The 26,180-nt window shown below is 42.9% G+C and overlaps 1 protein-coding gene across 15 annotated transcripts in view; it reads right to left on the bottom strand.

Annotated features, from left to right (window-relative positions):
• SYNE1 (spectrin repeat containing nuclear envelope protein 1) overlaps positions 1–24,543 on the bottom strand; it is a 494,933-nt gene extending 470,390 nt beyond the window's left edge. For 9 of the 15 annotated variants that reach the window (XM_044924072.2, XM_044924078.2, XM_044924074.2 and 6 more), the window contains exons 1-2: positions 24,210–24,535; positions 13,884–14,175 (exon numbers count right to left, since the gene is read on the bottom strand). In XM_044924072.2, the coding sequence (XP_044780007.2) occupies positions 13,884–13,950 (67 nt within the window). In that variant the 5' untranslated portion in view covers positions 13,951–14,175; positions 24,210–24,535. Of the gene's footprint in view, positions 1–13,883; positions 14,176–23,716; positions 24,024–24,209 lie in introns of those variants that run through there. The other 6 variants (XM_044924084.2, XM_044924085.2, XM_044924082.2 and 3 more) reach the window with 4 other exon arrangements.
• Between the last annotated feature and the right edge of the window lie 1,637 nt (positions 24,544–26,180).

Here is a 26,180-nt window from a genome sequence, read left to right as displayed (position 1 = left end):
TTTTAAAAAAGAGTGCTATTTGTTTACAATGTGTCTCCAGTCTGATTTAGATATGTTTTATATTAATTTATTAAATTCACTAGTTATACATAGGTATTTTCCCACCACAATTATGAAAATAAAGAAGTATCACAACATCAGAACATGAAATTATCTCCGAATATCTTACTCTCACTGCATGAGATGTATGAATTTGGCAATGCTTTCAAACAACATGTTTTCACGCCTTTTGACTTGTAAACACAAGAGCCATGAACTCGTTAGGGAATTTTCACAACTTTACTGAATAACATGAAGTCAAGAGACAAGAAATTTTCACCAAATCTTTATATACACCCTATATCCCATTTCTTACAAATCTCACTGTAGTACTACCAACTGTAGAACAGAGAAATTAAAGGGATATAATTAGCATGAAAATATCTAGAAATAAGAAATTTATTGCTAGTTTCTCATCATGATTATTCAGTACAACCCAAATGTTTCTGGTAGAAAACTGGATATTAAAATAATTAATAACCAAAACGATCTTTCCTTTTGAGGAAATATATCAGCAAGCATCAATTCACTAAGTGGTCGTGAATCATCTTTTTGACAAGTTATTTTGAACCCAGAAAGATAAGATTGTAAGTGATGGGAAGTATGTTTAACTCACAGATGTTTAACTGTGAGTTATGTTTAACCCCGGTATGTTTAACTCACAGATCAGTTGACTGATTGTCTCTCGTGCTCAAGGACCAGCTTGGTATTCTGGTCAAGGGAGAGTTGAGATGAGGATGAGAGAAAGAGTCCTCCTTTTATAGGCTGTTCCAAATACAATTTTGAGATAGCTAAAGGATGTCTTTGATTTTTTCTTTCCTCTTCTCTTGACCCTCTTCCACCTCTTAATTTTACTTCGCAATGGCCCTAATATCCTCAGGGTCCCACGTCCGGTCTCCTACCAGTGCTGGCCTCATAGGGGTGGACTGAGTACTCTTTGGGGTCCTGCACTCAGACGGCCCCACACATGGCTTAAAGCTCTGCTGCATATTAGCTATTCTTAATAACTGTTGAATGAGGGTCCCACATTTTTATTTATAATAAACCAAAACAAAACCAAAAAATTAAGTAGCCAATCTTGTCTCCTATCCATAAGGATACAGTGATCATTAGCAACTATGCAAAAGAATAATCTTGAAGGAATATGCACTAATGTATGAAAAGCAGGTTATCCCTCAATTTTCTCAGACACTGGAGTTGCTCAAATATCTACTTATGACCTTAACTTATCCCTTCCATGCTTCAGTTCAGTTCAGTTCAGTCACTCAGTCGTGTCTGATTATTTGCGACCCCATGAATTGCAGCACTCCAGGCCTCCCTATCCATCACCAACTCCCAGAGTTCACTCAAACTCACGTCCATTGAGTCGGTGATTCCATCCAGCCATCTCATCCTGTCATCCCCTTCTCCTCCTGCCCCCAATCCCTCCCAGCATCAGGGTCTTTTCCAGTGAGTTAACTCTTCGCATGAGGTGGCCAAAGTACTGGAGTTTCAGCTTTAGCATCATTCCTTCCAAAGAACACCCAGGACTGATCTCCTTTAGAATGGACTGGTTGGATCTCCTTGCAGTCCAAGGGACTCTCAAGAGTCTTCTCCAACAGCACAGTCCATGCTTAAGAACTCTGTTATTTCATCTGTAGAATAAGTGCATCAAATTATAAATGCTAGGTCCCTTCTTGAAACAACCACACCAGTTCTATATAAATTTAAGGACCTGAGCTTGCAAGAATAAGGTGCTGTCAACACGCAGAGCAAAAGATTACACGAAAATAATTCAGACCGTTAAATGGTCTGCTAGTCTGGTCAACGTACTTAATTACATCTGAGCGTTTTGTGGAAATTTAATTTAGTCAGTCAATATTTTATCAAACATATACTCACCCATCATATCTATCACCCAATTTATAAATTCCTTGTTAATTATCATGTCACTCCAGTAGACTGTAGCCCCATGAAGATAGGACCCCCATGTTATCATATTCACATCTGTTGTCAGAGGACTTGGCCATAGCAGATGCTCAAAATATATTTGTTAAATGCAGGCATGAACAACTGAGGATTTACTACATGTCAAGTTTTATGGTCAGTGCTGGAGATCCAAAATTGACTAAGACAAGATCCCTAATCTCAGGCATATTCTAATGGGACACAGAGAGAAAGAAACAAACCATGACAGCCTGATATAATCGATAATTTAACAGAAACATATTGAAAGTAGAGGACAAGGAGGAGTCCTTTCACTTTGGCTGGTGGTACTGGAAGAGGTGTCACAGAGGAGACAGCATGTGAGCTGAATCATGGAGCCTGAGCAGGTCTAGATAAATAAAAAAGAAAAAGGGGAGAGAGACAGAGAAAGAGAACATGCAAAGACATGGAAGTGAGATGGAAGGTACATGAGAACTAGAAGTGGTTCAGGGCGATGGAAACGACATCATCAATGGAGAGTGGAAACAAAGAGAAGTGAAAAGGAGCCACATATGGAGATCCATTTTGAATAATAAATTGTAGGCTTTTATCTGTATTTTTTTTTACCAAGTATTTCTTTAAGTTGTTGTTGAATTTGTTATAACATTGCCTCTGCTGTTTATGTTCTGTTTTTTTTGGCCCCAGAGGCATGTGGGATCTTCGCTCCCTAACCAAGCATCAAACTCACAGCCCCTGCACTGGAAAGCAAAGTCTTAACCACTGGACCACCAGGGAAGTCCAAAGTCACTGCAGGCTTTTAAACAGGGCAAAAGACCCACGTGAAGTTGTACTTTGAATGATCTCTGTCATCAAAATATCTAGGGTACAGTAGAGTTTAGCTCCCAGATTTCTGGGTAAGAATTCTATATTTTTCTGTTCAATACTAGAGCAATGAATGCTCATATCAACCACAATGGGATAAAACGAGATAATTTTTGAGAACTCCCAAAGAAGTAAAGAAGATGAAAATCTGACCATGAGTATGTAATTAGTGTAATTCTTGGCAACATGAACACCACAGCTCATAAAGAAATAACATCAGTAACAACAACAACAAAAAACTCACAAGTCCTGAAAACAAGTCATCAGTATAATAAAGAATAAACAGATAAAAGAGATTCAAAATGTCACGTGAACAATGTTGGTGACACATGTGAGGAGAAGGGAAGCAAAAGAATGGAGAACAACTGTATAGTTGAAGGTAAGTGATTTTTTAAAAACATGGGTGGAGACCAATGTTTACTAAACATGAAAGATTAATATCAGTAGAGGAAGGAAGTTGTTTGTTTTTACTCCAAGAGGTCATTACAAACAATGGGGGGAAAAAAGAACACAGGTTACCATAGAAACCACTTAAAAAATACTAAAGCAGACTTCACTACATCCAAGGAACTAAAAACATTGCATAAAACATTTGTCTTTGACCCTGCTTGAGGCAGATGTCAATTCCTTCATTTCCCTGTTATTTACATTCATTGATTTGAGTAAGACAAACAGAAAATTACTATTTGCCTTTCCTTAGAATCACGGCAAAACTGCATAGATTCTTACATGATCACTTCTAAACTAAATGAATGCTTGATTAACTGAATCCTATGATTAACAGTTGCTTAATTAAATTACAAAATGCCATGCAAAGATCAGGAAATATGTATTTAGGTGTGAATAACATAAAAAAATGTGTCAACATTTCTCATTAGCTCCAATTAGAAGGAAAATATAAGAGAAAAATAATAACCTAGGGTGTGTGAATTATTTTTGTAAGGCTCTTAGGATATACGAGGAACTTACCACATGACATTTAAAGTCCAGCATTTTTCCCTTTATCAGTATCTATTACCTAAATTATACATTCATAAAAGTTTTCAGTTCAAGGACATCTGAACTTTTCTTACAGAGGGCAACACACGACCCCAGGTCTGACTCAACACAGGAAGGGTTAAATAGCTACCAGCACAGTGCTGAAAGAATTCCCCTAAATGCAAAGATGGGTTTCCCAAATTCAGTTACAGCATTTGGGGGAAGGGCTTCCCAAGTGGCTCAATGGTAAAGAAGTTGCCTGCCAAGCAGGAGACAACAGTTCAATCCCTGAGTCAGGAAGATCCCCTCGAGAAGGAAATGGCAACCCACTCTAGTATTCTTGCCTGGAAAATCCCATGGACAGAGGAGCCTGGTGAGCTACAGTCCACGGAGTCGCAAAGAGTTAGACACGACTTAGTGATCAAATAACAACAGACCACTATTGAATGAAACAGCTATGCAAGTTCTTATTGCCTTTGCCTTGGGGAAGTGGGGCAAGACGGCAAGACTTAGCAACTAAATAACAACAACCTACCACCTCAGTCTTGGTGGAAAATCCCAAAACCATCACAGCGTTTCAAATAATGCAAACACCCCTAAAATCATATTTTCATTAAATCCTAGAGGAGCTAACTCAACCATGACCAAAGCAATGAAAAGAGATGACACTAACTTCATAAAGACTTTCTCCAAAACATGAGGGGAATGCTATTAGTTTTGTTATGTGGAATGAATCTAGAAAGATAATGCCAAGGGAGGCAAGTGGAAATTAGGAGTGGAAGAGGCGTGCTGAGACGTAAGAGTCCCACACAGGCATCCAAAACGGCATCAGTGGGTGCACCATTCTCACGAGGACAATCCTTCAGTTCACAGCAGGGCCGCCAACTCCACGAGGATGGAGAGCTGATTAGAGTCTGAGTGAGAGCTATTTTATCCTTAGGATGCAATTTTAATTGGGCTCAACATCAATACAGAATTAGATTTCATTAATACTTAAGGAATTGCTCGTATCCTGACTTCACTTTCACTTTTCACTTTCATGCATTGGAGAAGGAAATGGCAACCCACTCCAGTGTTCTTGCCTGGAGAATCCCAGGGACGGCGGAGCCTGGTGGGCTACCGTTTATGGGGTTGCACAGAGTCAGACACGACTGAAGCAACTTAGCAGCAGCAGCAGCAGCAATGAACTTCCAAGAACCTTGTAACTCTATGGGCAACATGCAGGACCATTCTCTTATTCTTCCAGAACAGATTTGGAAACTATATGCATATGTCCTTGCACCAACTCGGGCTCGATATTTATGTATAAAAAACACACACTCTTTTTATATTCTATAAATAATGAATCCTGCACATGCTAAGAACTTTAATGGTGAGAACATGGTTGATCACTCCCTCCTTGAACTCTCTCCTTTTGGCTTCTGTCTTCTTTATTCTGATCATGTAGGCTGCAACTCTCAGTCTCATATGTGGGGCTTTCCTCAACCCCTGATGCTGGATGTTCTATTTTTCTAACCTCTTTTCTATGTGTTCTTGCTCCCTGGGTGGTATCAGCCCATCTCACAGCTTTAAAACCTATGGGTGCCTATGATTTCCAAATTTTTTTTTCCCAGCTGTGTCTTCACTCTTGATCTCTACAGTCATAGACACTCAATTACTCTCCTGAATGTCCACCAGCCAACTAAAATGTTTTATTTTAGATTGATTCACTGGCATGAATTTGACCTAATTTCTGCCTTCAAGGTGGTTTATCCTCTGAGTGGGTGGATTAGACACTACATGTGACTTTCTTGATTTTCTTTCTCAGCCTTGTTTCCAACAGTCTTATGCCTTTCCTCATTTCCAAATGAAAAACAAAGGGGCTACCCTGAACTCTTCTCTCTCACAGACTACCTCCAATCCATCAGCAAAATCTTTCTGCTTTACTTTCAAACTATATCTAGATTTTCACCATCTCTGTATCCACTGTTTAATATCTAGTCGAAACCATTCTTATCTCTTCTGACTTACCAGAGTGGACCCTCCAGGTCGCCCTGCTTCCACTATTGAAAATCAGTATGAGGTTAAGTATACATATTATATGCTCTCAAACAATACTTATGAAGCATCCATATTATGAAGTGCACTGTGCTAATCAACGTGTAGGGCACTGGCATGAACTTGACCTAATTTCTGCCTTCAAGGTATTTATCCTCTGAGTGGGTGGATTAGACACTACACGTGCCATAAGGCAAAGCAGTACCAACGATGGACATAAGAGTGCAACAAGGCATTTAGAAAGAGGGGAGAGAGTTTCTGATTGTATTGGCAGTAAGGTCTTCATTGCGGACACTGTATTTAGATTGGGCCTTGAAGATAAGTGGAGTTTTCAGTGTAGTCTTTTCCAACGCTGTCCCAGCTGGAGACAGAAAAATCTTACATCTCGAGAGCATTGCTAGTGTCATTTGACAGACATCTGGGGCTAGGCAGGGATTCAGAGGGGACAAGTGCTAGACAGTTAAGATGGAATTAGAATACGATGCCAAGCCAAGAAGTTGGGATTTGATAGGGAGACCAGAGTCTAGGAAGAATTTCATCATGAATGTAACAAAATTAGTAGTATGTTAACGAGAATTAATTTGGAGGCAAAGTGTAGGAATAGTTTATGTTTTATTGGTAAGCCTTAGAAACCCTTATGTTTAAAGGCCTGCCACACGCTGTATCAATAGCAAGAAAGTGCACCCATACCCCATGTCAAATACACTTTATACATAAATAATGTTTGAATTGGCTGGATTTACATTTGACTAGTTCACATAATTTTAGCATTTCCAGTGGTCATGTATGGATGTGAGAGTTGGACTGTGAAGAAAGCTGAGAGCCGAAGACTTGATGCTTTTGAATCGTGTTGTTGGAGAAGACTCTTGCGAGTCCCTTGGACTGCAAGGAAATCCAACCAGTCCATTCTAAAGGAGATCAGTCCTGAGTGTTCATTGGAAGGACTGATGCTGAGGCTGGAACTCCAATACTTTGGCCACCTCATACGAAGAGTTGACTCATTGGAAAAGACCCTGATGCTGGGAGGAATTGGGGGCAGGAGGAGAAGGGGATGACAGAGGATGAGATGGTTGGATGGTATCACTGACTTGATGCACATGAGTTTGGGTGAACTCTGGGAGTTGGTGATGCACAGGGAGGCCTGGCGTGCTGCGATGAGTTGCAAAGAGTCGGACACGACAGCGACTGAACTGAACTGAACTGAAACCCTTGCTAATTTTGACTTAGCAGTTTACTTTTTCTATTTGAGAGTCAATATTTTTACAAGCCGTTAAAAATCCTGAAGGCCCCAGGCACTTTCACCGTAATACATAGTGGATAAAAAGGCTCTGCAAAAGGAAAGGCTTTCAGGACAGGGCATTATACAAATGTAAACACTTTGATACATTTAAAAGTAATAGGAGGGTGTAATATACCTTTAGGAAGGAGAAATGTGTTTAAAGCACTATAGTTACAAAAGCCATGTACATATCTGAGGGGTCAATATAGTCACCCACTCAGGCTGGACATGTGTCCTTAAAATGATTTTATGGTCAAAACCCAATTCTGATTAAAACTCAGAAAAAGATTTTTTAAAAGGAAGCAAATAAAGTAGGATCCAATTTAAATGGTTTCTTCATTTGTTTTAACATATGTTTTGACTAATTTCATTTTCAGTTCTTTAATTTAGAGATCATGATTTATCTATTCATTCATCAAATAGTTATTGAACTAATATGTTCCAATGTATCCCTGTTTTGTGACAAGCTTTGTGTTATATTTAAATTTGAGATGCTACCATATAATATCCATTATAGGAAGAAAAAGATTAAAAGTAGTTCAACCTAGATGTGATAAATGGATCTTTGACACTACTTTGTACTTTAATAAGAAGAGTCATTAAGTCAGAGTAACAAAGTATAAAACTTAATCTTCAAGGCACTATAAGAAATCAGAAGCATTACAAGATGACAAACTTTTACACTCTACCCAATGTTTAATGTTGTCAAAAGAAAATCAGTTATTCTACTTTTCAGTCATCTTCTTTTTTTAAGTCTGAGGTCTTTTATTTTTAACAGTAAAATGAACAAAAAACAGTATCTGTAGGAAATACTATATGTAGCCAAAAAAGTTTAACATTGCTCCTAAAAACAATTTTAGGGGAAGGTCATGATTATGTTTTTTGAAGTTAGCAAATTTCAGAGCTACATCTCCAAGAGTAAGTGTTTACCCCCTTTCTCATTTGTTTCTCTTTGAATTTATTCACAATGTTTCAAAATTAAAGCTTAGGGTCTTCCCTGTGGCTCAGCGGTGGAGTCCACCTGCCAATGCAGGAGACACGGGTTTGAGGTTTGATTTCTGGTCTGGAGAGATCCCATATTTCGTGGAGCACCTAATAAGCCTGTGCACCACAACCATTGAGCTTGTGTTCCAGACCCCAGGAAGTGCAACGACTGAGTCCATGGGCAGCATCTACTGAAACCTGAGCATCCTAGAGCCCGTGCTCTACAACGAGAGGCCACTGCAATGAGAACCCCGTGCTCTGCAACAAGAGAGCAACACCCATGCTCCAAAACTAGAGAAAAGCCCTCGCGACAAAAAAGACCCAGCATAGCCAAAAAAAAAAAAAAAAAAAAAAAATCGAAGTTTAACCTTACAATCAAGCATCCTTCTTTTTATTTAATTGATCTCCGTGTGACATCCTAGCATGCCCATCTGGTCTTCTCTGGCATTTACCTCTTGCTCTACCAAGTTGCATGAATGCTACTCTGCCTTGAAATAATCAACACTGATACTTTATATAAAAATCTTTCTAGATGATCTTCAAATGAAAACAATGCAATTGATAAAAGTCAGTCAACAAACCCTTTTAAAGCAAACATTATGCAGAAGTCTTAGAGAAAATGACAAAAGCCTTAACCTCTTGTCACTCTCTTAAAGAAACTTATGATCTGAACAGTTCAACATTTACTTTTTCAGATGTGATTATAAACTAAAGTAGCTTCCCAAGTGGCACTAGTGGTAAAGAACCCACCTGCCAATGCAAGAGATGTAAGAGACACAGGTTCAATCCCTGAGTTGGGAAGATCGGGCTTCCCTTGTAGCTCAGTCGGTAAAGAATCTGCCTGCAATGCAGGAGACCCGGGTTTGATTCCTGGGTTGGGAAGATCCTCTGGAGAAGGAAATGGCAAAAAACTCCAGTATTCTTGCCTGGAGAATCCAATGGACAGAGGAGTCTGGCAGGCTACAGTCTATGTGGTCACAAGAGTCAGAAACGACTTAGCAACTAAACCACCACCATAAACTAAAGTGACTCCATGAGCCACCTGTTAAACAGATTCCCTTGGTAAGCCTTTAGGCTTCCCGGGTGGTTCAGTGGTAAAGAATCCTCCTGCCAAAGCAGGAGACATGGGTTCAATCCCTGGGTCAGGAAGATCCCCTGGAGAAAGAAATGGCAACCCACTCCAGTATTCTTGCCTGGGAAATCCCAGGGACAGAGGAACCTGGCATGCCACAGTCCATGGGATTGCAAAGAGTCAGACATGACTTAGCAACTAAACAACATAGTAAGTCTTTTAAGAGCAGAAAATGTATGTACATATTATGCGCAATTAAAACTTAATGCCCTATACTATGCCAGTGTCTACTATTTTCTTTTATTTAAATATTAAAATGCTTATATTTAAATTGATGAAAGTTACAGAAACATTCATTTTTCTTAACAGCAAATGAAACTCTGCATTGCAGTCTGTCTGCTTATCCATAATTCAGGATCCCAGCCTAAAACATTAAGCCCAAACAAGCACAAATATTGGCAAAGGTGAAATATTGAACTGCTACAGTAGGAGCATAAATTATTATGTCGCAATCTGTGCATGCGCTTTAATTTCCTAGCTCTGGAAACAAAAACTAAGACAAAAAAAACAGACAACAATTATAAATGTAAACTAAATAAGTAAGAGAGAAAAGCCAAGGTGTCATTATTCAAATCTTCATACATTTTATTCGTTTTTTATGGAGCTGATAAGACAATAAAATCCGAGAAGGGGGGGGAAAAAAAACCCCTTAGTTATGTGGATTATCTATCCAGGCAAAGTAATGAGGATTCCAGAAGAATATTCTTATGGAACTGAACTTTGAAAGTATTAATAGTAACTCTGATTCTATTTAAGTTAATAGAAATAAAAGAGTATATAATAAAAGAGTCGTGTCGCACTCTTTGCAATCCCATGAACTGCAGCCCGCCAGGCTCTTCTGCCCATGGGATTCTCCAGGCAAGAATATTGAAGTGGGTAGCCATTCTCTTCTCTAGGGGATCTTCCTAACCCAGGGATTGAACCTGGGCCTCCCACACTGCAGGCAGATGCTTTACCATCTGAGACACCAGGGAAGCCCAATAGAAATTTACTTTTCCTCAAAGAAATTTCACTCATTTGTCTTAATTATCTGGGCAATAATGGCAGCCCCTTGTTTATTAGGATCTTGGTCATTGGTTTGGAGATTCTAACAGGCAAGAACAGTTACTCAATACCCTTGGCAGAAGACGGGTCTCCTCCATCAGAGGAGGCTGACTCTTCTCTGGGCTCGGAGCAACAGTAAGAAATAGTGAGAGCTAAGCTGAGGAGGAAACCTCTCTGGCTGAATCAGCAGAATTAACCCAGGAGATAAGTAGGTTAGCAGAGAAGTCCTCCTGATCAACTTTCCTTCCACCTCTGCCATTTGGCTTCCACTAATGCAGGTTAGATGGTGGCAGCTTGTAGCTGAGCAGACCTTACATTTCACTGTCGCCAATTAACCTATTTTATGAAGTACTTGATGCTAAAAGTTAATGATACCTAGTGCAAAGGAATTTTCTCTCCTGAATTGTAAGATTTACTGTGCTAAATGTGTCAGGTACCCTTAAGACATGTTATAACTCTTATACTACAAAGAAAAAAAATTATACAGCAAGTACAGTCCATTATGTAATAAACTGACTAGCTTTATACAGTATAGAATATATTAAAAAGTTAACATTCCTCCCCAAATTTGCATGATGAGCCCAATGTGTGAGAAACTGTTAGGCTCACATCTTCTCATCCAATTTTCTTCCGTGACTACTGGGACAATTTGTCATGTGACAGTGTTCGCAGTTTTAAAAGCACTTTTTGTCTATTATCTCACTGAGCTTGACAACAATCTTGAGAGAGCTAAGCAAGGTAAAAACAGTCCACCTTTTGCAAGTGGGGGTCCCTAAACTCATAGATGTGAATTAGGACATTTATCATCACAGGCCTAAGGTGGGGTGAGGGTGGGGCTCCAGGACTGTCCCAGACTTCACTCACCTCTCAAGAAAACCCACTTAGGTCCCCACCCACAAGAACAAACAAAACACTGAGGCATCAGTACCCTTCTCTCTCCTCTCACCCCTAAACATTACCTTAATTAAATTTTTTTACTGAAGCACAGTCACTATACAATATTATATATTATATGTATATAATATAGTGACTCACAATTTTTAAAGGTGATACTCCATCTTCCTGATGGGAGGGACTGGCTGTGGGGAAACCTGGGTCTTGCTCCAGTGGGCAAGGCCATGCTCCGTAAATCCAATTTTCTGCTGCTGGGTGGGGCTGTGCTCTCTCCCTGTAGTTTGGCCTGAGGCAGTCCAGTTCTGCAGTCTGCAGACTCTGAAGTGAAGTCGCTCAGTCGTGTCCAACTCTTTGCGATCCCATGGACTGTAGCCTACCAGGCTCCTCTGTCCATGCAATTCTCCAGGCAAGAATACTGGAGTGGGTTGCCATTTACTTTTCCAGGGGATCTTCCTGACCCAGGGATCGAACCCAGGTCTCCTGCACTGCAGGCAGATGCTTTACCATCTGAGCTACCAGGGAAATCCCTGCAGACTCTATGGTAGGGCTAATGGTGATCTCCTTTAAGAGGACTTATGCTAACAAGTCACGCCTCCCAAGACCACTGCTGCCATGCCCCTGACCCCCGTGGCAGCCAACCGTCGACTCCATCTATAGCTATCATAAAACACTGGCTAATTTCCCTGTGGGCTGCAATACATCCTTGTAGATTACTTATTTTATACATAAGTTTGTACCTTTTACTCTCCTGGCCCTATACCACCCCTCCCCTCTGCCTTCTCCCCACTGGTAACCACTAGTTTGCTCTCTATATCTGTGAGTCTGCTTCTTTTTCATTATATTCATAGTCTGTTGTAGTTTTTTTAGATCCCACATATAAGTAATATCCTATAGCATTTGTCTTTCTCTGTGTGATTTATTTCACTTAGCATAATGCCCTCCAAGTTCATTCTTGTTGCTGTACTACAAAAAGTAAATAAAACACTGAGGCATGTATTTTTCTCTCCTCTCATTCCCAACCACTACCTTAATAAAAGAACTTTCATTCAAACCAAAGTAAGTATAAAAAGAAGCATGTTCATAGGACCATAATCTAATTCTGAATTAAGTGTTTTGAAATTTACTGTCTACAACTTTCCATTGTTGTCAATATGTATCTTATCCAGAGAAATTTCACATTTAATCACTTAAAGGATAATCTGCTTTATTATCTAATTATCTTCCTCACACTTTTACTTATCAATCCATCATTTTGAAGCTGAGGTTACTGAGGCACAAAATGGTTCAGTCCTTTGCACACAGGCAGACATAGACAGTGGACTGGAACTCCAAGTTCAGTGTTCCATCCGCCCAAGAAAAGATGCACAACTTAAACTGCAGATCCTCGGCACTGGACAGACCCAATCGGAGGTTTTTTCAGCCTGTGGAGGAGGTTTCTGCACATACTAAGCAATGATCAGTCTTTCATCCAATCAGGTTCTTTCCAGCAGGACAAGTGGGATTTTTCAATAATCAATGTGAAACAAGTACCACTTGCACTGACGCAGCACAAATCAGCCCAGGCAGACAAATGCGGGCGGGGGTCACACCACTGCATCTGACTGCTTCAGTCAGATTGCCGATCTCTGTTCAGGCAAGAAGAACATTCAGCTCCACCGATCACCTGATTTTCTATAACTGGAAGCGTGTACCAGGTCACGAACACCCAGATGTAGTAGTTCAGTCTGTATTTGAAAGTCGAAAGTGCCCAACTGGAAATAACCACAATGCACATTAAATGCATTATAAGCAAGGAAAGTCAGGCTTTCCCACTTAATGTGATGGCTAGGGTGCCAAACCACATGCTCACTGGCTGGAGACACGAGGAAACCTAAAAGCCAAGCTACTGCATTATGTGCAAGGTCTCTTGACAAAGATTAGAGCAAAACCGTGCTAAGTATGGATATTTTTATGTCCTGAAAATAGCCACGTGAAGCCTGAGAGAAGAGATGACTGTGACAAAGAAGCAATATTTTTATATATGCGTCCATGATTTTTTTTTAATGATTCCAGGAATACACATATTAAAGAAAATTCAGAATTAGAAATTCATCTATCAGCTGCCATAACATTTCACTGCTAACTCTCTTCTTTAAAACAGTTCGCTGTCCGAGAAGAATACAGGTAAGGGACGTGGTTCCAGTCCATCCAGGCTACTAGTCACTGACCTCATCTCATCACACGCCCCCTCTGGATCTCTTTGTCTCTCTTTACTGACAGACTTTCTAAATATCTAAGCGCTTTCTCCCTGGGATAAGGGAACCACTTGGCCACAGCACACAGTTATCTCTTCACCACTGTCACGATATCCTTATCAGGGCCTCGTCATGCCGCTGCGTCTTCATCTCTTATTGAAGGACAGGTTGCCAATAACTCGGAATTCCCATATGGACACTGGACTAAGAGCCATTAAGGTCACGCTCACCCAGACACAAAACCAAAACAGGAGCTTTGTCTTTTTTTCTACTTAAAGAAGACGGCATCTTAAAATCACGTGGATACTAGTTTGAAAACTTTAGGATAAAAGCCATCATTGTTATCCCCTTGCTGTAGTTTCATAAAACTGAATAAAAAGGCAAGCAGATTTGGAAAGAATCTGAGATAAGTCAGTATTGCAACTTTAGAGCCTCTAATAAAATAAAACAAAAAACCCTCCAAGCGTTTTTTTACCTTGCAGCCTCTGCATCACATTGGCGATGTCCCGAGGGGCCCGCGAGGCTGCCCTGGAGGTGGCCATGGCTGCCCCTGAGAGCGGAACCACCACGGGAGACTCTGTGTCCGGCCGGCTGTGTCCCTAGACCACTCCAGAAAACATACTTGAAGTTCTCCAGTTCTTTCAAGTGACAGGTGATTGCCAAGTCCCAGGCACTCACAGCAGTCCGGGAGGAAATCTCCCAGAGATCCAACCACTTCTTTTTCTTCTCTTGCTTTAAGACTGTCTTCTCAGGATGAACTCAGGATTCTGAAAACCAAATAGAAAAAAAAAGGTTCAATATTTTTTCAAAAAATCAATATACGTCACCCAAGCGCAAAAAGTAGAACTATGCTTATTTAATTTGAAGAGATGATTCATTACCAAGTGAAACAACTAATGTAAAAATACTTAAAAATCTATAAAGTGGTAGGCAAATATGAGGGCTTCCCAGGTGGCTCGGAGCTAAAGAATCTTGCCAATGCAGGAGATGCAAGAGGCGCAGGTTCAATCCCTGAGTTGGGATGATCCCCTGTAGTAGGAAATGGCAAGCCACTCCAGTATTCTTGCCAGGAAAATTCCACAAACAGAGGAGTCTGGCAGGCTACAGTCCATGGGGTCTAAAAGAGTTGAACCCTACTGAGCACAGCATAGCACAGGCCAAATGTGAGACATTCCCATGATGCTTGATAAAATAAACAAACACTTGAAACATACACAATAAATTTGCTAAAAGGAGAAGTGTTCATGTTTTTCTATGTTTTCTTTTTAAACTAGTCTTTTTTTCACCAATCTATGAAAATAAAAGTACTTTTACCCAAAACACCAAGCATTTCTCAATATTCATAAGTTCTCTTATCTGGGTTGTTTTAGCCGGTTTTGCATGCCTACTCTGCTCTGTTTTGTCTGTACACTTTTCAGGAATGAGATTAGATCTTAGCTCCTAAAATTTGATGAACTGAAACAGGATAAATATAAAATTTCCTGTTCGATTACTAAGTCCTGTCTGATTCTTTGTGACCCTGTGAACTGCAGCACTCCAGGCCTCCCTGTTGAGTTTGAGACTCTGTCATTTAAAGAGACAAACGGGTTTGATTTCTGTTTTTCCTCCCCATAGAAAGATTCTAAAGTAAACCGTAAGGCCGTGGTGGGGTTGGGGGCTAAGCAAGAGAGGACATTTTTCTTGTAACCTCTTCCTGAATTCTCTGCTTTGGTCAAGTCTAATTCATCATGTTGGACTGGGGAAGCAAAACAGAAGTAGGAGAGCAGCTGATGAAATCTTGACATTGAGACACGTGCTTTGAACAAGGATTTCCTCACCCTGTTGCTTCTCCTGCTAAGTTGCATCAGTCGTGTCCGACTGTGCGATCCCAGAGACGGCAGCCCACCAGGCTCCCCTGTTCCTGGGATTTTCCAGGCAAGAACACTGGAGCGAGTTGCCATTTCCTTCTCCAACGCAGGCATGCATGCATGCTAAGTCGCTTCAGTCGTGTCTGACTCCTTGCAACCCTATGGACAGCAGCCCACCAGGCTCTTCTGTCCACAGGATTCTCCAGGTAAGAATACTGGAGTGGATTGCCATTTCCTTCTCCCTTCCTAACCCTAGGGTTGACAGAAGAAGAGGTCTTGCCATGAATAGGACAATTAATGACAGAAAGAGAAGGAGCGTGAAAAATGTACACAGAGAAATTTAACCAAGACACCAAACCAAGGGGGCCGATGTGAACATGACACTTTTACAATTCATACTCATCTCTGGGCTGTGATGATGAAGGTGAAGAAAGGAAATAGGGTGAGTCAGGGGAGAAAGGCAAAAGCAAAACTGTAAAGAAAACAGTTCCTCTGTGTGGGGCAGTCCACTTTTAGCAAGGAAATAAGAGTCTGTGAGGGCAATCAAACATTATGACATGAATGTGTGGTCATAAAACCTGCAATATTTATGAAGAATTGGTTAAGTAATACACTGTAATTACAGATTACAACAGATTTTTTAAATGGCGTTAATACTAGCATATACTGGTACCTGGCTGAATTGTATGAATAAGCTGAGAGCATCGTTTTTAGATTACCACCTTAAAAAGGATATAAAACACCCTACCCTGCTGCTACCTTGCACATTTCTGGGGCCAGAAAGAGTGTACTGGCCCCTTAACAAGTTAGGGGGCTGCGATGCAGTGAACAGCATTACCTCGTAAGAAGGTAAAGACAGATTTCTCTTGGCTACTTGCAAAGATACTGGAAGTTGGACCCAATATTTGGCAGCTTCTGAGCTAGAGAGGTACCTATGTGTGGGCAGCTCCCCCAGGGATTCTTAGAGAAGAAATAATTACTACCAGCCAGCCCTCATCCATCAAGATCTTAGTCCTGCTGGAGCTGTGTGCCCATTAGTAGCCTCCATGTCCTAGGGAAAAGCATTCCACCAGCCCACATACCAAAGCTACCTTAATTTGAAGACTGATGGACAGTGAGCAATGCCTGAAGGATCTTACAAATGGCTTTCCTAAACTGTTACAAATTAAGGTTCTCCAAATACAAGATTATAACTTTCTGAGGTCTAGCTAGCTGGCTACAGATACACTAGGTAGAAATGAGGGAAGAAATTCATTTTAATTTAGCTACCCAACGCCAGACCCTGCTCAGCACTGGATTTCACAGATGATTAAGACAAGGCCCCTACCATCAATCAAGAATTAGAGAATTAAAAGGGATTTCTTCATGCCATTGCCTTACAGATCACCATGCTCTCAACTCTTCTAAATCACGTTCATCTTCTCAGTGGAGTAATACTGAAATAGTTCCCTCTCTCCCTCCCTCCCTCTTTCTGTCTCTGTCTTTATTTTGATACCACATTAAACCCAAAGCAAAGTTTAAAGCAAAGAGGAACTAAAGAGCCTCTTGATGAGGTGAAAGAGGAGAGTGAAAAAGCTGGCTTAAAACTCAACATCCAAAAAACTAAGATCATGGCATCCAGTCCCATCACTTCTTGACAAACAGAAGGGGAAAAAGTGGAAACAATGACAGACTTTCTTTTCCTGGGCTCCAAAATCACAGTGGACCATGACTGCAGCAATGAAATTAAAAGACGCTTGCTCCTTGGAAGAAAAGTTATGACAAACCTAGACAGTGTATTAAAAAGCAGAGACATCGCTTTGCCAACAAAGGTCCATAGAGTCAAAGCTATGGTTTTTCTGGTAGTCATGTAGGCATGTGAGAGTTGGACCATAAAGAAGGCTGAGTGATGAAGAATTGATGCTTTTGAACTGTGGTGTTGGAGAAGACTCTTGAGAGTCCCTTGGACTGCAAGGAGATCCAACCAGTCCATCCTAAAGGAAATCGACTCTGAATATTCATTGGAAAGACTGATGCTGAAGTTGAAGCTCCAATACTTTGGCCACCTGATGCAAAGAACTGATTCACTGGAAAAGACCCTGATGCTGGGAAAGACTGAGAGCAAGAGGAGAAGGGGATGACAGAGGATGAGATGGTTGGATGGCATCACTGATTCAATGGACATTACTTTGAGCAAACTCCAGGAGATAGTGAAAGATAAGGAAGCCTGGTGTGCTGCACTTCGTAGGGTCACAAAGAGTTGGACATGACTTAGCAACTGAACAACAACATTAAGCTCAGAATTTCTCTGTTTGAGTCCATCTTTAGTTCATGTACCTGGTGTTACTTTCACAGTATAACTAATACATTCTGAGTGCCAGAGTTCAGTGCTAGATAAACAGGATGAATACAACATGTAACCTATTGTTTGAGAAGCTTAGAATATAGAAAAGATAATGCAACAAAAAATCATGGCTAAATGCAAATACAGAAATGAGGAATATAAAGCACAGGCACTAAACCAATCTGGAGGTTCTGAGAGTGTCCTGGGAGAGAACAGCTTCTGCCCTGAGCCTGGTAAAAGTGTTAGAGTTAATCAGGTGAAAAACATGGGATGCATTCCAGGCAGAATGAATAACTTGAGCAAAGGCATGGACACATGAAACAGCTTGACCAACAGACAGATAGTGAGGGACTCGACCAGGTGACATTCTGGGGCTGAGGCTGGAAAAGGAGGGAGCAGCCAGATGGCTGAGTGCTCTGCTCAGAAGTAGGTTCTGAGTCCCCAGGAAGCAACAGGAAACGCCGAGGGATTTTAAGCTGGAAGTCATCACGTGCAATTTAGATTATTCTGGCTACATTTTTAAAGGGTGTATTTGAGGTTAACAACACAAAGCTCCAGGAAGAGCAGTTAGGAAAGCATCTTAGGGACCCAGCTGAAACATGATGAGAGACTGTACAGGATAGTGAATGAATGGAGGGTAAAATCCAAAACATCTTAAGAAGGCAGGATATGCAGGACTTGGTGATTGGTGGGGGAGGGGAGACGGGAAATGGGAAGTGGGGTCGTCAGGGGATCTTGAGGACTCTCAGGGTTCTGACTTGAGATTCTGTGTGGGCCATGGGCTGAGTTCAGCACTAGAGTGGCTGTGCAAGTTATTATTTCCCCAAACTCTGCCTTTCATACCCTCACATTCTTGCTGAGCAGTTTCTTGATGACTCCTTCACACTCTCAGCTAATCTAACCCAAAGGCTTCCTGGACCCAGGACCCGCACTGCGTGTGAAGCCAACCTAGACACAACACACTTTCAGCAACTCCCTCCATTTCTTCTGAATCAACAACCCACACTCTGATAAGAGCGATTCATCTTATATCCCTCACCAATGAGTCTCGTCTCCCTCTAACCAGGCTGTGAACCTTTTGCAGGCACAGAGATCACAACTATTATTGCTTTGACATCCTACCCATTGATATTAACTACATCCCTGAACACATCCTAGCCCCTAAAACATATTTCTGTTTTATTGAACAATGTTCACATTACTTTACCTCTGCAGGGCAACCCCCAGAAAACTCGTTCCTCCCTACAGTAAAAGATGTTGATGCAACATCCTTCCCTTTTTGGGCATGAGATTAAATATTTTGCTTTCATCATTCATGTACACACATTATTTCCTATTTTGTGAAATTCTGATATTCTTGCTTTTTACTGATACTTAAATTTAAAGGGGAAAATATGCCCCTTTAATTTGTTAAGAAATTTCAAATGAATCCAACAATGATCATAAAGGGAGGTTTTACAAGATATGTGCTCGGGAGGTTAGAAGATGTGAGTTTAAACTTAGCTTTGCTCTGACGGAGCTTCCCTGGTGGCTGACTGTACAGAGTCTGCCTGCAAGGCAGCAGACCTGGGTTCTGTCCCTGGGTTGGGAAGATCCCCTGGAGAAGGGAATGGCAGCCTATCCAGTATTCTTGCCTGGAGAATTTCTGGGACAGAGGAAACAATCCATGGGATCGCATAGAGTCGGGCACAATTGAGTGACTAACACTTTGTTCTGACAATCAGGATGATTCTGAGCCGGTTCTGTGTAGGGAGGTTCTCAGCAACATCCTCAACAACCCCCTGACATGTGCAGGATGGTCCCCAGAAAGGCATAGACTCTGGACTAAAAAGACATGGAAGTGACTCTTAATTCTGCCTCTTCCTGCCCATGTGGGCATGATCTACAGAACTAGAACATCAGAGGAAGGTCCGGCACCATCAGTGAGCTCACTACCCCCAGGGTAATTAACAGTTTTTAATTGGGTGCAATATACTGTAGGGGGTAGAGGAGGAAGAGGTGGAAAGGGACGAGAAGAGAGAATTAGAGAGACATTGATGGGTCATGGACCAATTAATAGTCCTGAGACCGTTTCCAAATCCTCTCCAGAGAAGGAACTAAGATTACAAAGTGGCAAGCAACATCCACTACACCTAGCAGAGAGGTGAGATTCCTGTATTGATTATTTCATACAGAAATGCATTGAGAATTCACATGTAAAGGACACACTGCTACTGGGTAAACATCAGTAAACAAGATAGATAAGCCCCCTTAGAGTTTGTGTACCAGAGGGGAAGATGATATAAACAGCATTATAACAAAGTAGGTCATGTATTGTAATGGAAAAATGCAGGGTACTGTGGGAGCAAAGAGAACATCCAATCAATACCATCTGCTGCATTTATCATGTGGGCTGCAGAGGGAATTTAGACGATCTACTATCTGGGATCCTCCTGTCTGAACAATGGGCTCTTCTTAACCCCGAGACCTGTGAAAAGCACAGGAGTGAATCATCACAACTTGACTTTTCCAGTCAAGCAGAGTGGAATGGACTTTTCTGTCCATTCTAAGCAGAATGGACAACTGACTGCTAAAGCAGTCTCCTGTTTGTGCTCTTAAAAAAGAATTCCGTATCATCCCTGAATATCCACTGGAAGGACTGATGCTGAAGCTGAAGTTCCAATACTTTGGCCACCTGATAAGACGAGCCAGCTCATTAGAAAAGATCCTGATGCTGGGAAAGATTAAAGGCAAAAAGAGAAGGGGGTATGCAGAGGATGAGATGGCTAGATAGCATCACCAACTCAGTGGATGTGAATTTGATCAAACTCGGGGAGACAGACAAGGACAGGGGAGCCTAGCCTGCCGAAGTTCATGGCATCACAAAGAGTCGAGCACGACAGTGACTGAACAACAACACTAGAAGAAACACTGCTAAGCCACAAGACTATATATTCAGGCAATGTAACAAGTTTTTAAGTATTAGGAAACTACAGCAGAAAGTTACAACCTCTGCAACAACCAGAAATGATATGGCTCATTTCTAGGCAAAGAAGATGAACTGAGACCATAAAACATACACAGATTCACATCTGTATGTAGCACTTCATTAGCTCTCTCAATATGTACAACAGCACTCCTGTTAATACTTCCCTGGTGGCTCAGACGCTAAAGCGTCTGTCTACAATGCAAGAGACCTGGGTTCGATCCCTGGGTTGGGAAGATCCCCTGCAAGAGACCTGGGTTCGATCCCTGGGTTGGGAAGATCCCCTGGAGAAGGAAATGGCAGTCCACTCCAGTACTATTGCCTGGAAAATTCCATGGACAGAGGAGCCTGGTAGGCTACAGTCCACGGGGTTGCAGAGAGTCGCACACGACTGAGCAACTTCACTTTCATTCCTGTTAAAATCCACTATTAAAAAATTTTGAAACCTAATAAATACATTTCAACACCCCCTACTATCAGTCCTTAGCCGCTGTGAGTCACATAGTGTCTAATTTTACATTTAATTATTGTTTTTCTCTATGCATCCTTTAGTTATGGTACTAATTAATGAATACCAAGACAGCTAAATGGCTGGGGAAAAGAGGGATATCCTGTAGTCACTACAAATATATTACAACATCTGTGTACTGGCTATCAGTGTGTAGTGCTGGTAATTATTCACTGTTATGAACGTTATTACACCTCCCCCCAAAATGGCACAGTGGTAAAGAATCCACCTGCCAATATCGGGAGAGGTGGGTTTGATCCCTGGGTTGGGAAGATCTCTGGAGAAGGAAATGGCAACCCACTCCACTATTCTTGCCTGGAGAATCCCATGGACAGAGGAGTCCATTAAGTTGCAAAGAACCAGATGTGACCAAGCACCCACAATTCATGAATGTTACAGGGTAACAAACAAAAATTGGTCCTGTCCTTGGAAGAACAAATGTGCATGACAGATACTGTATCGTAATTGAACTTTCTTCGGTTCGCCTGGAGTGTAAATCCTGCCCAGAGATATCTGCTCCCCTTCCTCCCCAGCTTGGCTAGAGTCTAGACTGCACTCTGTGCCAAACAGAAGTTCTCACTGGTTTAGACCACAAGGAAGGACACATTTAACACTTTAAAGAGAAGATATGGACTTCCCTGGTGGCTCAGATGGTAAAGCATCTGTCTATCAATGCGGGAGACCTGGGTTCAATCCCTGGGTCAGGAAGATTCCCTGGAGAAGGAAATGGCAACCCACTCCAGTACTCTTGCCTAGAAAATCCCATGTACCTAGGAGCCTGGTGCAGGCTACTGAACATGGGGTCGCAAAGAGTCAGACACAACTGAGCAATTTCACTCACTTCACTTAAGAGAAGATAAGCAGATTTCCTCAAAGAGGAGTCTTGGGTTCAGACCACAGGGTGTGGCTGCAGTCTCTAGGCTGGTGCCGCCTGCCCTGCAGGAGAAGTTGTCACCAACCTTGCCCAGTCATGGGCTTCTCACATCCGGTTTCAGTGACACCTCCCTTCACCTCCAAGTAGCTGTGTGGGCTGCATAATTATCAGAAATCAGGTTCTACTACAGCACCCTCCCCACTGAACACAGCAATGCTTGAACATTTTTAAACAGCAAACCACATTTTCCCAATCCTTACTCCTTTGCAGAGAAGAATCAAGTGGCGGAAAAAAAAATCTTACAACAAAAAAGAAATAAACCATTTTGTGAAGAAATCATTAGTTAAGACAGATAAAAGTGAAGCTTTAATGTAATAACTGAGCAAGTATTTCCAAAGGCTAGCAATATTATTATCTGAGTCAGTCTGAGGCTGTGGCTTTTATCTTCTGTGTGAAATAAATATATTCAGTTAGCATTGATTGGGCACTTTTGTTCTCAATTTGCCACAAAGTAATAAACAGACTCAAAAATGCAAGGCAAAATAGCAATGTTGTTTTATGACATCTTTCTGGTGATGTCAGGAACTTTTTATCCATTCTATTAATCTTTTTCCTCATGGAGAACAGCAAGCCTCTCCAAGAAGAATCCTCATGACTCATGGTTAAGTCAGCATTTTATACAGATGGGGGTCATATTAACAACCTTTGCTTAGTCGAAAATTATCATACTTTCTCTTGCACAAGTCTGGCTCTTGCATACAAATGCTTTCTTTGGAAAAGTGCATCTCAGATGAAGACAAAAATAGACAAGCATTAAGGAAGAGGGAGGGAAAAAAATCATTCATTTTGAACTTTCTTAACATGCACAGAAAAATTTCAGATGCATACAGGTTTTCTACCCCCAACGGAAAAGCTCAGAAATGAACATTCTGGGATGCTAAACCTCACAGCTGGTGTCTTCCCACTGCCCCGCACGCCCTCACCCCTCCAGTCCACCCCCCTCACCCCGCACCCCTGCTGAACCTGACTCTATTTATGAAAAAGGGCCTGAACTTGAAGCCTTTCAGATCTGTTATCCCAGATAGCCCTCCAAACCCCGTTTCTCAACCGGCTTTCTTTCCCTGATGGCTACTAGCTGCTTTATTTTACATTATTTTCGTGCCCTTTGCCATACACCTGCCACTCGGCGAACCACCATTTCACAGAACTCCCTCTGGCAGTGATGCAAAAAATCTGTCTGAAACGTGTCTTTCTGGAAAGGAGATGAAAGTTATCTTGCCCTCTAGCGTAGGCTCCGCCTGCCTGCCATCGCAGGCGACAGCTGGAGTAGTCTGAAGCCCCAGCCTCCTCGGTTCTTCAAGCCCCCGGGGCTGCGCTACCCATGTCCCCTCCCCCAGCCCTTCCTAAAATAGTCAGTGGAGGAAGGGAGGCTCCTGGAATTTGTTCAACGCCCTACATCTCCCTTCTGATAGTAGCAGCAGCCCCGACCACCGCAACAAGAGGGCGGCTGCCTTTTGCTTCTGCGTCTCTGGACCCCGGGAGAAGTGCCACAAGCCGAAATGTCAAGTCGGGGTTGGGGGGCGGATATTAATAGGGGTATGTACGTAGGAGATGCTGGCAGGACGCCCCCCACCTCCGTATCTCCCTGAGTACCACACACGTACACACACCACCGCCACCATCACCACCTTCTCCCTCCCGTTAAGCACGCAGGACCCGAACCTGCAAGTGCAAACTTGCTTACAATCTGTCTGCAATTTGTTCGGCTGGCACCCAAAGCCTCTCTCTTACCTTCTCTCTCTCGGGCTCGTCCAGGTGCCGGGCAGCGCAGCGAGCGAACCCGCGGCGGCCGGGCGCGCTGGGGGGAGCCGGAGCGCGCGGCTGCGGGGCTTTGCGGGGCGCCGGGCGGCCCCGGTGACCGAGGACAGCACGCCGGGGGCCAGCTCCCGGGCCGGTGGCGGATCGCCCGCCGCCGCGCTCCCGGGCCGCTCGCACGCTCACTCACTCCTGCGCCCAGCCGCTCGGCGACTCTGCCCTCCCTCGGCGAGCGGGTCCTCCTTCCGGGTGCACCCGAGGAGGGGGGGGTTCAGGCCTCTCCCCACGACCCGCCACCCCCCGCAACCCCCGCGGCACTGGGGTTCGGGTAGGGAAGGTTGGGGAGGTTCCCGACGCGGCCCGTGCGCCGCCACGCCCCTCCCCGCGCCCCGCGCCCGGCGCCCGGGATGCGCTGGTCCCCGGCACCGCTGGGGGCAGGCGCCCAGGCTCTCTCCCCGGCTTCCCCTACCTCCTGGAGATGCTCGGCCGCCTCCAGCGTCTTGCTGCAGCGGCAAAGGCTTTCTGCGGCTCTCTTTCTCGGGGAGCCTTTCCACCAGGTCCACCTCCCGGGGGGTCGAGGAGGAAAGAAATGGCCGAGAGCGCCGGGAAGGAGATGCTCTGCCCCGGCTGCTAACTTTTGCCTGGGATTTCCACCGCCCGGCTGACCTTTCAGGGCAGAACCTATCTTGAAAGGCTGGGGAGGTTCGCTGATGGTCCCAGGAAGGAAGTGATGCGGTTCACTGAGGACATTTCTCTGGCTCCTTTTCAATCAACTTTCGAAAAAGATCCTAACGGCTGACCTCTTCCGTAGCATGCAATTTAAGGAGACGGGTCAGACTATATAGGCTTTTGTTCTTGTGGTTTATAAAGCTTCGATTTCCTAAGGAGACATCCGACCTCTTGATATTTCTTCTTGGTTATTCGTCAAGATGACGCTGGAGAACTGCCTTCAGGTTCTTCCCTCGCGCTCTCGGCGAGTCTGTCATCACAAGTCCTTCTCAAGGTGTCGAGGAGATCCTGGGGTTGCCGGGTAGCCTCCTGAAGAATTTATTTTGTTGTGGTTTTATGGTCTCCAAGCAAAGTCAAACACAGCCTCTATTCACCAACAAGGAAGCTCAGGTCCAACAGGACTGCAGGCAACAAATAATTACAGCTATGTTGCAAGAATCTTAAAAATAATAATTACTCTCAAATTTTCAATCTGAACAAATCGTTTTTCCCATTAGCTACGTTTGCAGAATGGGAGGCTGGAGCTTTTCAGTGGACAAAGTTTTCCTCTGCCGTCTGCCTTTCCCTAGCTCACTGCCAACACTTCACTCTTTAGCTTTGCATTTTCTTCAAAGGCTTTTCTTTCTGGATTCTAACAAAATCATAATATCTGAAATGAATCTAGTGAGTTAATCTGATGTGTTTCCTTGTGTTTACATATTTTAGAGACCAAGGAATGAATGTCTAATTGCAGAAACTGGTTGTGTCAGGGAGTCGGGCCTGGAGAGGGTGGTGTCGGGGGTCACTCTGAACATATCCTCTGCCTCAGGGTGACATTCCGCATGGCTGTCCAGAACAGGTGTTCTGGGTGGCGAAGTGACCCACCATAGCCTAGTCATGCAGTTACCACCCTCTGCCTGCATATGACTGGACTGAGATCCAAGCTGCAGGCCTGTCATTCAAGAGGAGAGGGTGAGAGGGCAGTTGAGCTCTTCCTTGCAGTCTGTGCTTTCATCTAACCAACTCACTCACCAACTGAAACTCCCCTCCTAGACTTAGCTGCTCTTCTCCCAGGAGCAGACAGGCAGGAGCCTAGGGCTTTCTGGCTGGCATTGGTTGCCTGATGAACTGAATGTCCACTCTCAGCTCATTTTTATCCTCCACCGAAGGACTAAGCACATCATCGACTTTTGGGAAAGGCTTGTCTTTTTTCATAAACCCCAGGGAAGTGTGTTGTAGCTTCATTATTCGACTATATTGTTCAAACACCTACCATATCCTGAATATTGTCCTAACTGTTGGAGCCACAATGGTAAACGAAACCAAACCTGGCTCCTGCCTTCACTGAGCTTCCAGTATAATCAGGAAGAGAGACATTGATCAAAAAACCATACAAATAATTATAAAACCCCAGCTTCCAAAAGAAGGAAGATACTTTGAGAGCCTCCAATGAAAGGAATCAATTTAGGAAGACTTTGCTAAGGAAGTGACTTTTGAACTGTGAGCTGCAGGAAAAGAAACTTCGACTAAGAGGAAGGCAGATAGACTGGGGTCTAGAGTAACGCTCCAGGGCAAAGGATCCATGGAAGAAACGCACTTGGTGCTTTTGAAGAAGTGAAAACTCATGGGACTGCAGAAGAGAAAGCAAGGGAGGGAACAGGAGCTTCAGGGGAAAATGGGCCCCCTGAGACTCAAAACAAAGCGAAGGGCAGATTGTGGACTTAAAAAACAG

Source organism: Bubalus bubalis, chromosome 10 (genome assembly GCF_019923935.1).
Source record: "Bubalus bubalis isolate 160015118507 breed Murrah chromosome 10, NDDB_SH_1, whole genome shotgun sequence".
Classification (NCBI taxonomy): Eukaryota; Metazoa; Chordata; class Mammalia; order Artiodactyla; family Bovidae; genus Bubalus; species Bubalus bubalis.
The sequence above is the reverse complement of the archived record's forward strand: the minus strand, read 5'-3'. Positions and strand labels throughout refer to the sequence as shown.